This window comes from Tachyglossus aculeatus, chromosome 26 (genome assembly GCF_015852505.1).
Source record: "Tachyglossus aculeatus isolate mTacAcu1 chromosome 26, mTacAcu1.pri, whole genome shotgun sequence".
NCBI lineage: Eukaryota > Metazoa > Chordata > Mammalia > Monotremata > Tachyglossidae > Tachyglossus > Tachyglossus aculeatus.
The window spans coordinates 13005874-13018706 of NC_052091.1; the positions used below are offsets into that span (position 1 = coordinate 13005874).

Sequence of the window (12833 nt, forward strand, 5' to 3'; positions counted from 1 at the left end):
TGCTTAGGGGGATACAAGGTAACCACGTTGTTCCACATGGGGCTCACACTCTTAATCCCCATTTTACAGATGAGGGGAGGGACTGAGGCACAGAGAAGTTAAGTGACTTGCCCAAAGTCACAGAACTGACCAGTGGCAGCACCGGGATTAGAACCCACGACCTCTGACTCCCAAGCCTGTGCTCCTTCCATTGAGCCACACTGCTTGTCTAGATAGCAGATTTGGTCTAATCTGTTTAGCTTGCAATGACCCCAGTGCTTAGCGCAAAGAGTTTTAGAGAAAATAAACACTTAATAAATATGACTACCATTACTACTATATTAAGTCCCCTGGTGTGGAGTTGGGAAACCCAGGAAGTTCACCATAAGCCAAGAACGGGAGTAGAAAGAGGAGGGAAGGGACTGCATCTACCAATTCTACCATATTGTACTCGCCCACGTGCTCAGGGCAGTGCTCTGCATACAGTAAGTGCTCAATAAATACCACTGACTGATTGATGGCCAGGGGAATCCTTCTAAAACATAAGAAACTTGAAACAGATCATTAGGAAACTTTTTTTAGAATTTCAAAGGATTCAGAAGAGCCACCTTTAGCATCCTTATCCATTCGCTGGGTGCTGCTTTTCTCTGGCTTGCTTAAATTTTATTGTTGATAAAAGTTACAGTTTCCTATGTGTCACCGTAAGCTCCTGAGGGCAGGAACTATGTTGAGGTGCACTATCTACTACACTTCCCCAGGGTGTGGAATTGTGTTCTGGGCCTCATGGGCACTCAAATACTTGCAGTAATAATTATAGTAACAGGATTAACCATATTATTACCCACTTGAGATTTTAAAATGTATACATGGATGAAAACAGAGCAAATGCACAACTTATCTGTTTCAGGAATCTGAATTTGCCAACAGCAGATTCGGATTTGCACCATTTTAAAACAAAGTAAAACGGGAAGATTTAAACATCTACTTTGTGTTTATAATAGAGAGGAAAAGAGTGGAGTGCTTAAAACTGAAGAAATGGAAGAAGAAACCAGGCTAATACTTCTTCCACTCCTTAAAAAGCAAACTTTTAATTTTCTCTATACTGGTGGCATCCCGTCAAGAGGAAGTGGATTAAAAACAAGAAAGAAAAATTTAGAAGCCTATTCAAAGACACTGAAGCACAAAGATACACAATTTATAGGATGAACATAAGAGGTTATCAGACTGCCCGATTTACTTGGGGATTTAAGCTCAGAAATAATTTATTTAGGAATGCTCAGCCTCTATAAGATTTTCAGAATTTACCGTCACGCTATTTTTCCCAGGGGAATAAAACCGTGTGATCTCAAGACATAACTACCGCTACTAAACCTGGATATGAAATTAAAGGACAGGTGCAAGGTAAACAATGGACATAGAATGTATCATAATAAGCAAACTGTCACTTTTTTACATAACTGATAAACTGTGCGTCTTTTTTTTATCAAATTTTACCTCTTGAACCTCATTTAAATGGCCAAATTATTTTATTTTAAAGTCATCTTTTTGGAAGGAACCTCCACCCAACATACCATCGATACTACTTTTTCACTTCAAAAAAAATATCATTTCAGGTTACATTTTTGAAAGGACAGTGGGTTTTCCCCCATAAGCATTACAGAGTCTGATCACTTAAAGATCGTACTGAACTGCTTTTCCAACTTCTTTCTGGCTTTTTACCTCTAACTACTAATGAGGACTCCAAATGGGAGCAACGATATGGGAGTACTCAGAAGTTAAAAACCAAACACCCTATTCTCTGGATGGACCTGGTCAGGTAAGAAGACAGAAAAGAGGGACCTGATATACTGTGAAGTGCTACCCAAGGCTGGAGATCACGATCATACTCCAGGACTGTGTTTTTAGAGTAGGACCGTCTGTTTTTCTGCTCAAAACCAGAATTCTAAAGAAACCAGATGCTTTCATGTTCAGGGAAGCTGGCGCAGACACCCACCCTCCCTCCTCCGATACCTCTAGGCGAAGTCTAGAGATCTCCAGCAGCTCAATTCATCACTCAGCGGTATTTACCGAACATTTACTGTGTGCAGAGCACTACAGTAAATGAAGGGGAGAGTTCAATACAAACAGAGATGGTAGATCCATTCCCTGCCCACAAGGAGCTGACCGTCTAGAGGGAAACCCAAACGTGGTGGGGGCTGAAGGAGGTCTGGGACTTGTGTTATGCCACTAGACTAGTACATTTTAAGCAATCATATTTAGAGGACTTATAATTAATCATTAACAAAAGATTATGCAAAAATACCCAGTGAGTTTCCACATTAAAAAAAAAAAATCAAACACTCTTCCTTTTCCATCATGAACTGTTCCAAGATGACTCACAGTCTTCTAGACTGTGAGCCCACTGTTGGGTAGGGACTGTCTCTATATGTTGCCAACTTGTACTTCCCAAGCGCTTAGTACAGTGCTCTGCACACAGTAAGCACTCAATAAATACGATTGATTGATTGATTAATGAATGAACTCCACGTGCCTAGACACTAACTAAGGGTCACAAAAATGAATAGGCTGGGAGCTCCCTTCCCTTCCTCGCCACCTACTTTGACAGATGACTTCACCACTTGTGTCAAATCCACCATCCTCCACAGAAATAATAATTATGGTATTTGTTAACTGCTTACTATTTGCCAGGCTCTGTACTAAGCGCTGGGATAGATACAAGAAAATCAGTACAAAATCGATACAAGAAAAATCAATGAAATTGCAGTAGTACTAATAAGCTAAGACTTGCAATTCCAGTAAACTATGCATATGTACTTAATCACTGAACTGGTTGGAGTCTATGGTTAAAGATTTTTGGGCCAGTTATCTGAGCTTGTGTGCAAATAAGGAGAAACCCTGTCAAGCTTCAATTAGAAATGGAACAGGAAAATCAATGGTAGACAAATGGAAGATATTGGAAATGAAAAGTTGACAGTTTCCAACCATTTTTCCTCTTTAACAAATACGTTGCTATTTCTCTACTCCTTACAAACTATAGACAGTTCTTCCATAGCATGTGTTTTCATTAGACTGTGAGCCCACTGTTGGGTAGGGACTGTATATGTTGCCAATTTGTACTTCCCAAGCGCTTAGTACAGTGCTCTGCACATAGTAAGCGCTCAATAAATACGATTGATGATGATTAAGCATTTTCCGTAGAATGTTGTTGGGGAATTATGGAATGTGAAGAGATTGGCTGAAGAGAACAGGGTGCAATGATGGAAATAACAGCTGAGCCCATATACACAGCACCAGTCACGATGTCAGCACTGTTTCTGAGTTGTTTGTTATGTAGTGTCCGTCTGGAACAGGATCCCCTTGTTTTAAGAAAACTGAGTTTAACACTGAGCACTACTCTAATCCTAATTCAAAATAATCAGGAGACGTACAAAGTGCTCTAGAATGTACAACTGCAAAAGAAAACTGAATAAGAAACATTACGGGTCCATAAATAAAATACAGCTTGAAAACAGAAAAGTGGGAAGATGTAAGCCTTATTGAAGGTACATCTCCTTCACAAGGCCTTCTCTGACTAAACACCCACTTTCTTCTTCTCCCACTCCCTTCTGGGTCATCCTGACTTGCTCCCTTTGTTCTCCCCTGCTCCCAACCTCACAGCATTTAAGTACGTATCTGCAATTTATTTATATTAATGTCTGTCTCCCTCACTAGACCGCGAGCTTGTTGCGGGTATGCAATGTGTCTGTTTACTGTTATACTTTACTCTCCCAAGCAGTTAGAACAGTGCCCTGCAGAGAGTAACCACTCAATAAATGTTTGATTGACTGTTTCTCTGGCCTAGCAAGACAAAATCATCTCTGCACTCCAAGAACTCTTCCTTCTTTCCTGTGTCTCTCTCTCACTTCCTCAGCTGCACTTGGTTTGCTTTGAAGGGAACTTAAAATTAGGTTGCAGCCCCACCCCCTCAAAAAAAGAGTTTATTTGAGAGCCTGGCTGTTCTTCTGAAGGCTGGTTTTACTTTTTATCAGTGGCTTAATTTGGATCCCAGCAATTTTACAAGGTTTACCTTGGAGCCTGAAAACTAATAACCGAACTTCAACATTCTTGAAGAATCTTAGATTTTGAGATCAGTGGTACTAGAGGACTTTTGTAAGTCTTGGGGGAGACCTCCTCTTTTGACACCACTTAGGCTTTAACAAATAGCTTGGTTTGTACAGGTGACTGCGTATTCTCCCTAGAATACTACAGCCCAAACTGACACATTTCTAAGTAGATGCTGAAGTCCCAGAGGAAAGCTTTCTTCCCAGTTGCTGCTCTTGTCACTGTTAGTTGGGCAGGGAAAGGAGGCAGGTTAGAAGCAGAAAGAGAAGGTGGGGCAGAGGGGAGAAGTCAGCTCATTGCATCATAGGTATTTGTTCCCTCCCCCAAAAATGACCTTTAAACTCCTTTTCAGGCTGAAAGGTTATATAAAACTGAGTGACAAAAATGTTCTCCTATAGGATATGCTCTCGGTCATGAATTTCATTGTTATCTACTTTTGTTACATACTCTAAATTAGCAATTATTCAAACAGGCTTGTGCCAAGTTTTATATGGAAAACTGATAATAATCTCAAAGCAATAAACTATACCGTATGAAGAATTACCAAAGCAAGGTAAGTGAGACTGAAAACTTTGGATACTATTTTGTCTCTTAATGTGCTTCACAGGTGATATACAGTGAGGTAGCCACTATGCAGATGTGCTGTCTACGCCTATTGATTTTCATGCCAGCTTTTAAATTACATTGATTATCTCATGGCATATCAATTTATCATCATCCAAGTGGCATGCTTTTAAACAGTTAAGAGTATTTATGTTGAAAGAGTTCGATGAACTTTCAGTCACTTAAAATTTTAACTTTATATAGTAAAATGGCACAGGAACAAGAGACTTCATTCATCCTGAAAAAAAAATCCATGGATACAAACTTTTAGCTTAATAAATGCTACCTGGCAATACATCAGTTTGTGGATGCACACATTGCTATTTCTTAATTTACTACGACAATTTAGCTGTGCGTTTGACTGCGTAAGAGTCAACATTTGAACAATGGCATCTACTGCTACAATTTCACCTTGTTCTAATCCTTTTTCGCTTTAAGAATCATTTTAAAGGCTTTGATCATCCAGGCCATGTAATTACCCTTAAGGAGCGTGCTTAGGGTGTTTTCTGGAGTGCAGGTCCATACAGCATTTCTCTTTGCTCTCTTGGGAACAGAACATCAATTGCTTTCAGCTAAATGCACTCACATATGAATATTTTAGTACAATTTAATGCTTCTGCACCAACCCCAGAGGAACACAGCATCAATTTGTGAACACGGTTTTCTCTTGGAGTTAAAAGCCAAGCTGGATAATGCGGTATGAAAGGGGTTGTCAATCTTCAGCTATTTAGCAAGCCAGAGAAAGGTACTCTGTAAATTAGGTCCCAGCTGCATACCAACAGCTCTATAAAAGTTTGCTGTCACAGATTTTTCAACATCAGTGGATGTTCAAAAGAAATACCCAAGCAAACAAATTTCCCAAGCTTCTTCAGTTTTCCCAATACTGCTCCCCCATATGGAAACTGCCAAATGGTCGTCACTCAACCACTCATATAATGCCAAACACACCTGCTGGTCTGTTAATAAAATGCCCACATGAAATGGGCAAATATCACACTCTCGCAAAGACGCCAACTAGAAGTGTGACAACAACGCATTTCCACCATGAGCTACATTACCAAAAAGTTTAAAGGGGCATAATATGCTGCTAAGCGTACTCTACTTCTGAAAGGCAGTCAGAGGAACGTGGAGATAAAACACTGCAGAAATAACCATGTCTACCAGACCAAATCTAGAAGTACCTTGAAAATTCAGCTGATGAATTAAAATAGTAATATTTATTGAACACCCATTGTTTAGTAAGGCAAAAGGAAGACTTTTGTGAAGATGAAAAAACTGAATGTTAAAAAAAGGAACACCAGTCTTCACTCCTCCAAGAAAAAAAAAAAAGCCTGGAATCACTTGATAGTCAGAGAACATTAACAAAAAACCTATAAGTCTTTAAAAAACAATTGGAAATGACAAATTCATTAAAAGGGTAAATACATGGAAAAAACAATCTTTTCCTTAACTAAAGTATAAAACTGGAAAACGGAGTAGATTCAGGTATTAATCTATCTCAATGCAGTACCTCACCAATTCTTACTTGCAAGATCAATTCAACATAACCTGGCCATGAAAGCACTAAAATGAATAGAGCATTAAAGGTCAGGTTTCCAGAGCATGGCAAAGATTCAGTAGGGTATCTTACATAAACAGGCTAATCTTTGTTTTAACTACTCTACAAAACACTTGGAAGAAAAGAGAAATGTTCACTGACTAAACAACAGGAAAGACTCGAAGCATCAATGAGGACACCTTTAGAATGCCTGGTTTTGTTAGGAATAAGAACGGATGCCATAAGTCATCTTTGGGAAAAATACCTAAAAAATACTGAAAAAAGCACCAACAACAAACCCAAATGGGAAAGGGAAATGTAAACTGCTCGCTAGGCCCCTTTTTTTTTTTTAATATTGACATTTATTAAATGGTCCAACTCTCCAAAGGGAAATGGCCTCAATCATTTAAAACCATACAGTACCTTGGAAGATATGTCAATAGTCCATTATGAAAAGTCCTATGTTGGCTGGAAGCATAGTGAACAGATCTGTTTATCGCACTCCCACCCACAGTAGCTAGGCAACTGGGAATGGATGCTGTGTCTGACTTGGGGCACGATGGCAACAAAAGGAGTGGGGAGGATAGAGAGAGTTACAGGAAGTGGGTCCAGGGCTCTGGGCTCCTGTAAGGCTTGTGTTCGCAGTGTAGCCACAACTGCCACTTGTAGGCCTGGGTGGGCAAGTGAGGAGACTTACGGGAATAATAATAATAACAATGGTATTTGTTAAGCACTATGTGCCAAGCACTGTTCTAAACACTGAGGTAGATATAAGGTTATCAGGTTGTCCCGTGAGGGGCTCACAGTCTTAATCCCCATTTTCCAGGGCACAGAGAAGTTAAATGACTTGCCCAAAGTCACAAGGCTGATTAGTGGCGGAGCGGGGACTAGAACCCATGACCTCTGACTCCCAAGCACATGCTCTTTCCACTAAGACACGCTGCTTCTCCGTCATCATCAATCGTATTTATTGAGCGCTTACTATGTGCAGAGCACTGTACTAAGCGCTTGGGAAGTACAAATTGGCAACATATAGAGACAGTCCCTCCCCCTCCAAGGAGGGGGAAGGGCTAAGTCAGCAGCAAATCAGGAATTGTGACAGATGCATAAGTGAATGTTGGAGTTTCCAGGTAAGCCAAATGAGCTGGAAAGCCAATCTTTGGCAGGCTATCGACATCTGGGCTAGCCACTTAGAAAATGCTGCTACTCTGGCACAAATCCAAAAGCCAAATGGTAGGGGTGTTCACTTCGCTTTTAACTTTTTGTTGAGAAGCAATACTTAACTCCCCTAGTAAATCTCACACCCACTTGGAACTTGTCTGTGAAAAATGTTTTTCTACAAGTTTTTACATTTGGTAGACTTTACTAAATCAGGTATGAAACAGAAGTAACTTTCATGATTCTACTGCCATTCGAATTTCGAGTCAAAAATGCCACACAGAAGCCTGAAAATGTGTTAAATGCGTCCAATGACAAAATCTTCAGGCCATAAATGTTACTGTGTCCTCAAGATAGGGCTAAGATCAAGTGTAGTATCTGTTCTTATCAGTTTAATATCTGATACGTCTTTGATGTTAAGCAGCTTTTTGGAGAAAGGAGGTGGGTTGGGAGCTTGCTCTGTCCCCTCCATGCATCGGTCTGGTATTGCAGTACTTCCAGGATAGGTGACTTTCTTTAGAGAAGCAGCGTGGCTCAGTGGAAAGAGCATGGGCTTTGGAGTCAGGGGTCAGGGGTTCAAATCCTGCTCCATCACTTATAAGCTGTGTGACTTTGGGCGAGTCACTTAACTTCTCTGTGCCGCAGTTACCTCATCTGTAAAATGGGGAGTGAAGACTGTGAGCCCCCTCTGGGACAACCTGATTACCTGGTAACCTCCCCAGTGCTTAGAACAGTGCTTTGCACATAGTAAGCGCTTAACAAATGCCATCATCATTATTATTAATGGTGCATGGGAAATGGGATGGCAAGAGATGGGATGGCAGGAGGTGGGAAGAAGCCATTTGGAGGAATGGTCCGAGCCTGGCCTGAACCTCATGATTCGCAAGCTCAATCAACCCTTCATGAGGCGGAAGAAATGAATTAATGGCTCCTGCTTATATACTTAACTTGCCAACATTTTATTCATACCAAAAACTTTGCTGGCCTTAAAAAAAAACAATAAAAGAAAACACAGAGACCATTTTAGGAGGAAAGATCCCTTAGCCCTGGTGAATACTTACAAAAAGGTCTTGACTCACTGTGCAACTCGCTACTGTATTTAGATTAAAAACGGTAGTCCGTTTCTTTTTAAGGTATCAATTCTATGAAAAGTTACAAGAGGTATCTCATTTCAGTACTTACTGGGGCTACTATTTTTCCCGTCTGTCCAACTTGCATGTCATTGGGAACAAAGCCAGCATCAACAGCAGCACGGGAAGCACCAACTAAGGAGAGAAATATTTGTCATTTTTTTTTTCAAATGCAGCCCAGCCAGATTTCTTTCTCTACTGATGACTGTACAATAAAACACGGTTCTAAGTCTCCTTCTTTGCGCTGTTACTTTTGAAAGAATCCTGTGTCAGTGATGGAGACTCAGAATAAAACAACCAATAATTTTTTGCAAATAGAAAATAACGTGTTCAAAATTTACTGCAGCATGGAATGGAAAAACCCTTTTGTAAGCTTCGTAGAGAAATGCCGGAAAGACTTGGAGAAGCAAAGCAATTTCAACGTACAATATGTTGGATTAAGATACTGAGACAGCAGTACTTTCCAAAAAATAAAGGGAGCATTCCCTACCCCAAAATAGCTTTACCTGCAGCATGTAGTTGATCTGCAAGGTCATATAATAGCTTAAAGTTGTCACCACTCTTCAAACCGCGTCCTTATTAACAGAGAGGAAAATAGAGATCACCGTCAATAATTGGCATAGAGCACTGTACTAAGTGCTAGTGTTTTCTGAGTGCCTACTTTTTGCAGAGCACTTTACCAGGGTACACTCAAAAATTACAAGCACCCATTTTGCTACAAATACTGAGTCATATCCCACACCAATGACATTCTGTCAGCAGGCCATGCACAACTTTTCTAAAATATTAAAATGTGACTTTATTCTAAACTGCACAGGAAGCTAAAATCATTCCTTTAATTCCTGAAGAGCTGACAATTATCTGGAAATCACAGCTGAAATCAGCTGGCAAGGCAGTACTATTATTACAAAAGCAAAAGAAATACTGGCATTATTACCAGGTTTATGATATGCAAGCACTGGAAACTTACTCTTGCACATTATTTAATATAGATTTTTTTTAATTTAACCCAGCCTTGTTGGAGTAGTGGGTTCATTTTGTTTTCCATACTTAAAAGTGATGCGGAGAAAATCCAGAAGTCCCCAAAAGAAAGGGTAGGAAAAGAAGGCCTCCTGAAAAGACACTGGGATGAGGTGGGTGGGTCGCAGGCAAATCTGGTCTCCAACGGTGGCCCTGGGGTTCTACCACCCACTGCCACAAACACTTAATGAATACTAGTACTACTTCTACCACCACCACCACTACTGCTACTAAGATGATTGTTGAAGTTCCTCTCAATCCCATGACTCAAGGAACTAAACCCACCATGACTTTCTCCAGAACAGTGGGAGTCCACAGGGCAAAATGACCAGGTTGTTGTTTAAGTTTTATAAATACATCTTAAGAGAGGGCTCCCTCTTTTGCCAACACAGATCTGCAAAGGCAGCTGCCAAAAAGGACACATGAATTGTGAAATGCCAAGCATATTTCTTCCCTATCTGCTTCAGTTTCAGCAAAGACATTCAGATAATACCTGAACTCCCACCACAGGATCATTTTGTGGGGACCTGTGCTCCCCACACACAAGCCCCAAATAAATCCAATGCGACCTCTAGTAACAGCAAGAAGGAGCAAATCTCTACTTACCGCCAGACACCACCACTTTTGCACTTGTTAGCTCCGGCCGATCACTTTTTGTTAGTTTCTGGTCAAGCCATTCTGAAAGCCCAGCTGGTGAAGAGCTTGGAGCTGCCCACATCAACACACCATATTAGAACAATGAAATAAAATCTGAGTTCTACAAACTGTTATAAAAACCCACCCACATATATATTTCTTCAACACGAAAAATGGAAAAAGGACCTTTAGAAAAACTTATACCAGTTCCAATCTTTGTTAACAATCTTAAAGATAACAATCTTCGTTATCAGAGAAGCAGCATGGCTTAGTGGAAAGAGCACGGGCTTGGGGGTCAGAGGTCGTGGGTTCTAATCCTGGCTCTGCCACTGTTTGACTTTGGGCAAGTCACTTAACTTCTCTGTGCCTCAGTTACGTCATCTGTAAAATGGGGATTATGACTGTGAGCCCCACGTGGGACACCCTGATTACCTTGTATCTACCTCAGCGCTTAGAACGGTGTTTGGCACACAGTAAGTGCTTAACAAATACCACCATTATTATTATTATTAACATAGCCTATGGGAAGCAGCATGGCCTAGTGGATAGAGCGCTGATCTGGGAATCGGAAGGACCTGTGTTCTAATCCCGGCTCCACCATTTATCTAGTGTGTGACCTTGGGAAAGTCACTTCATTTCTCTGCCCCTCAGTCCCCTCGTCTGCAAAATGGGGATTAAGACTGTGAGTCCCATGTGGGGCAGGGACTGTGTCCAACCTGATTAATCTGTATCTACCCCAGCCCTTAGAACAGTTCTTGATACGTAGTAAGTGCTCGACAAATGCCATTATCATTATTACTGTCATTATTATTGTTATTATTAACTTCAACTGCCCTCATCCCATAGAAAAACCCAGGGCAGAATGAAAACTGTCCTTCTGTATTGTGGGGGCCTAGGGCCTTTTTGGATTGTACATTATTCATGGGTTTAATGTTTAGTTTCCCCATTCCAGTGAGGTTTTCCACAAAATTTAATTTCATACGACCAAATGAAAAAAAACAAAAAAAATCCTTACCATTTTCTGTACTGGCACTACCTCCACTTGTTGGTGCAGCTTCAAATGATGTTCCTCGCACAGAGAACACTTTTACTTTTTCATCACACTTCACAGTGCATAAAGCATTTCCTAGAACACACAATCTATTGTTTACAAACAGGCAATAACACTGGGTTAACCACATAAATTATCAAGAGCACAAAAGCAAGAAAATAGCTGAATCTCTAGTACTGCAGTTTTAGGTCAGCCATCAATCAAAAGTATTTACTGAGTGCCTACTCAGCACAGTAGAGGTAGAAGACAAGTGGTCTTAGCCCACAGAGAGCTTACAATCTAACAGGGAGCTAGACATGAAAAAAATTTATAAAATAGTGAGACACAGTCCTTAAATATTAAATCAATTGGCACAAAAGTGCATTGCGAAATTGTGAGTGGGAAAGTGCTAAGGTGGTGGCAAAAGTGCTGAAATGACGGGAAAGATGAGACCTGGTAAGAAGAAAAACAGTACGGGAAAGTCACTTGGAGGAGGTGACTTTTCAGAAGGGCTTTAAAGATGGGAATTTGGGAAACATACTCTCTCTCTCGCTGCCTGAGCATCTGAATCTGTAGATGTTTTTCCAGGGTTTAGTGTGCTCCCTAGTCTAACTGGGAAGGGTGGGCATAAAGCAAGGGGCATGTGCTCAGTGGGGGTGGGGCCCATTAGCTTCAACATTACACTCCTCTTCCCTCCCACAAAGGACTCCAAAGCAGGGGACACACAGCAAAAATACCACAGAAAACACTCGGTCACAGGGATCAGTCATGACTCAAAAAGCAAAGACTCTAGAAGTCAATCTCGGGGAAAAGTGACAGAGAAAACAAAACCAATTGAAGAGAATCAAAGAAGAATTAAATTAAGGCTATTTTAGATAGGCTAAGGAACAACAGCTGTATCAGGAAGTGAGTTCATCAATCAATTGTATTTATTGAGCATTTAATGTATGCAGAGCACTGTACTAAGCACAATGCTATTGATGCCTGTCTACTTGTTTAGTTGCCTCCCCCTTCTAGACTGTGAGCCCGTTGTTGGGTAGGAATTGTCTCTATACGGTTGCCGAACTGTACTTTCCATGCACTTAGTATAGTGGTCTGCACACGGTAAGCGCTCAATAAATACGACTGAATGAATGAGAGTACAATATACCAGAGTTGGTAGATGAGTTCCCTGTCCAAAAGGAGTTTACAATCTAGAGAGCTGACATTTGAGAAACATTTGAGAAAGCATGTTTAGGGCTATATTAAAAATCCATGAGCAACCTAGAATGGAAGCACTAAAATACAATAAGTATGGAGCACCTACCTAAAAGAGATAATGATTTATTAGCTTCTTTTTTTTGCCAAGACAGTGAAAAATCCTCATATCCAGTGACATATCGGAATTTTACTACCAGGGTTGTTCTTTTGACCATAAGTAGTACCTACAGGCCTACTTTCCAGACTGACACCCATTCTGAAACCTAGAACTCAACAATTTTAACTTCAATAAATTAATGTTACTACATTGAAGGCGGAAGAAGTGTATTTGATAGCAATAACATGGCACAAACTTGAATTGCGGACATGCCAAGATTTTAAAAGGGTCTGAGACAGTTCCTATGGATTAGAGATCACATTAAAAGTGAGCTAAACTATG

The 12833-nt window shown here is 40.5% G+C and overlaps 1 protein-coding gene and 1 non-coding gene across 4 annotated transcripts in view; one reads left to right on the forward strand and one right to left on the reverse strand.

Annotated features, from left to right (window-relative positions):
* ETFA (electron transfer flavoprotein subunit alpha) overlaps positions 1–12833 on the reverse strand; it is a 65218-nt gene that overhangs the window by 24276 nt on the left and 28109 nt on the right. For all 3 annotated transcript variants that reach the window (XM_038767542.1, XM_038767541.1, XM_038767540.1), the window contains exons 6-9: positions 11180–11290; positions 10135–10236; positions 9015–9083; positions 8561–8643 (exon numbers count right to left, since the gene is read on the reverse strand). In XM_038767542.1, coding sequence (XP_038623470.1) covers positions 8561–8643; positions 9015–9083; positions 10135–10236; positions 11180–11290 — 365 coding nt within the window. The remainder of the gene's footprint in view (positions 1–8560; positions 8644–9014; positions 9084–10134; positions 10237–11179; positions 11291–12833) is intronic.
* Positions 7698–7895, forward strand: LOC119946251. Its single transcript, XR_005456359.1, has one exon. It is a non-coding gene; the product is annotated as a U2 spliceosomal RNA (small nuclear RNA).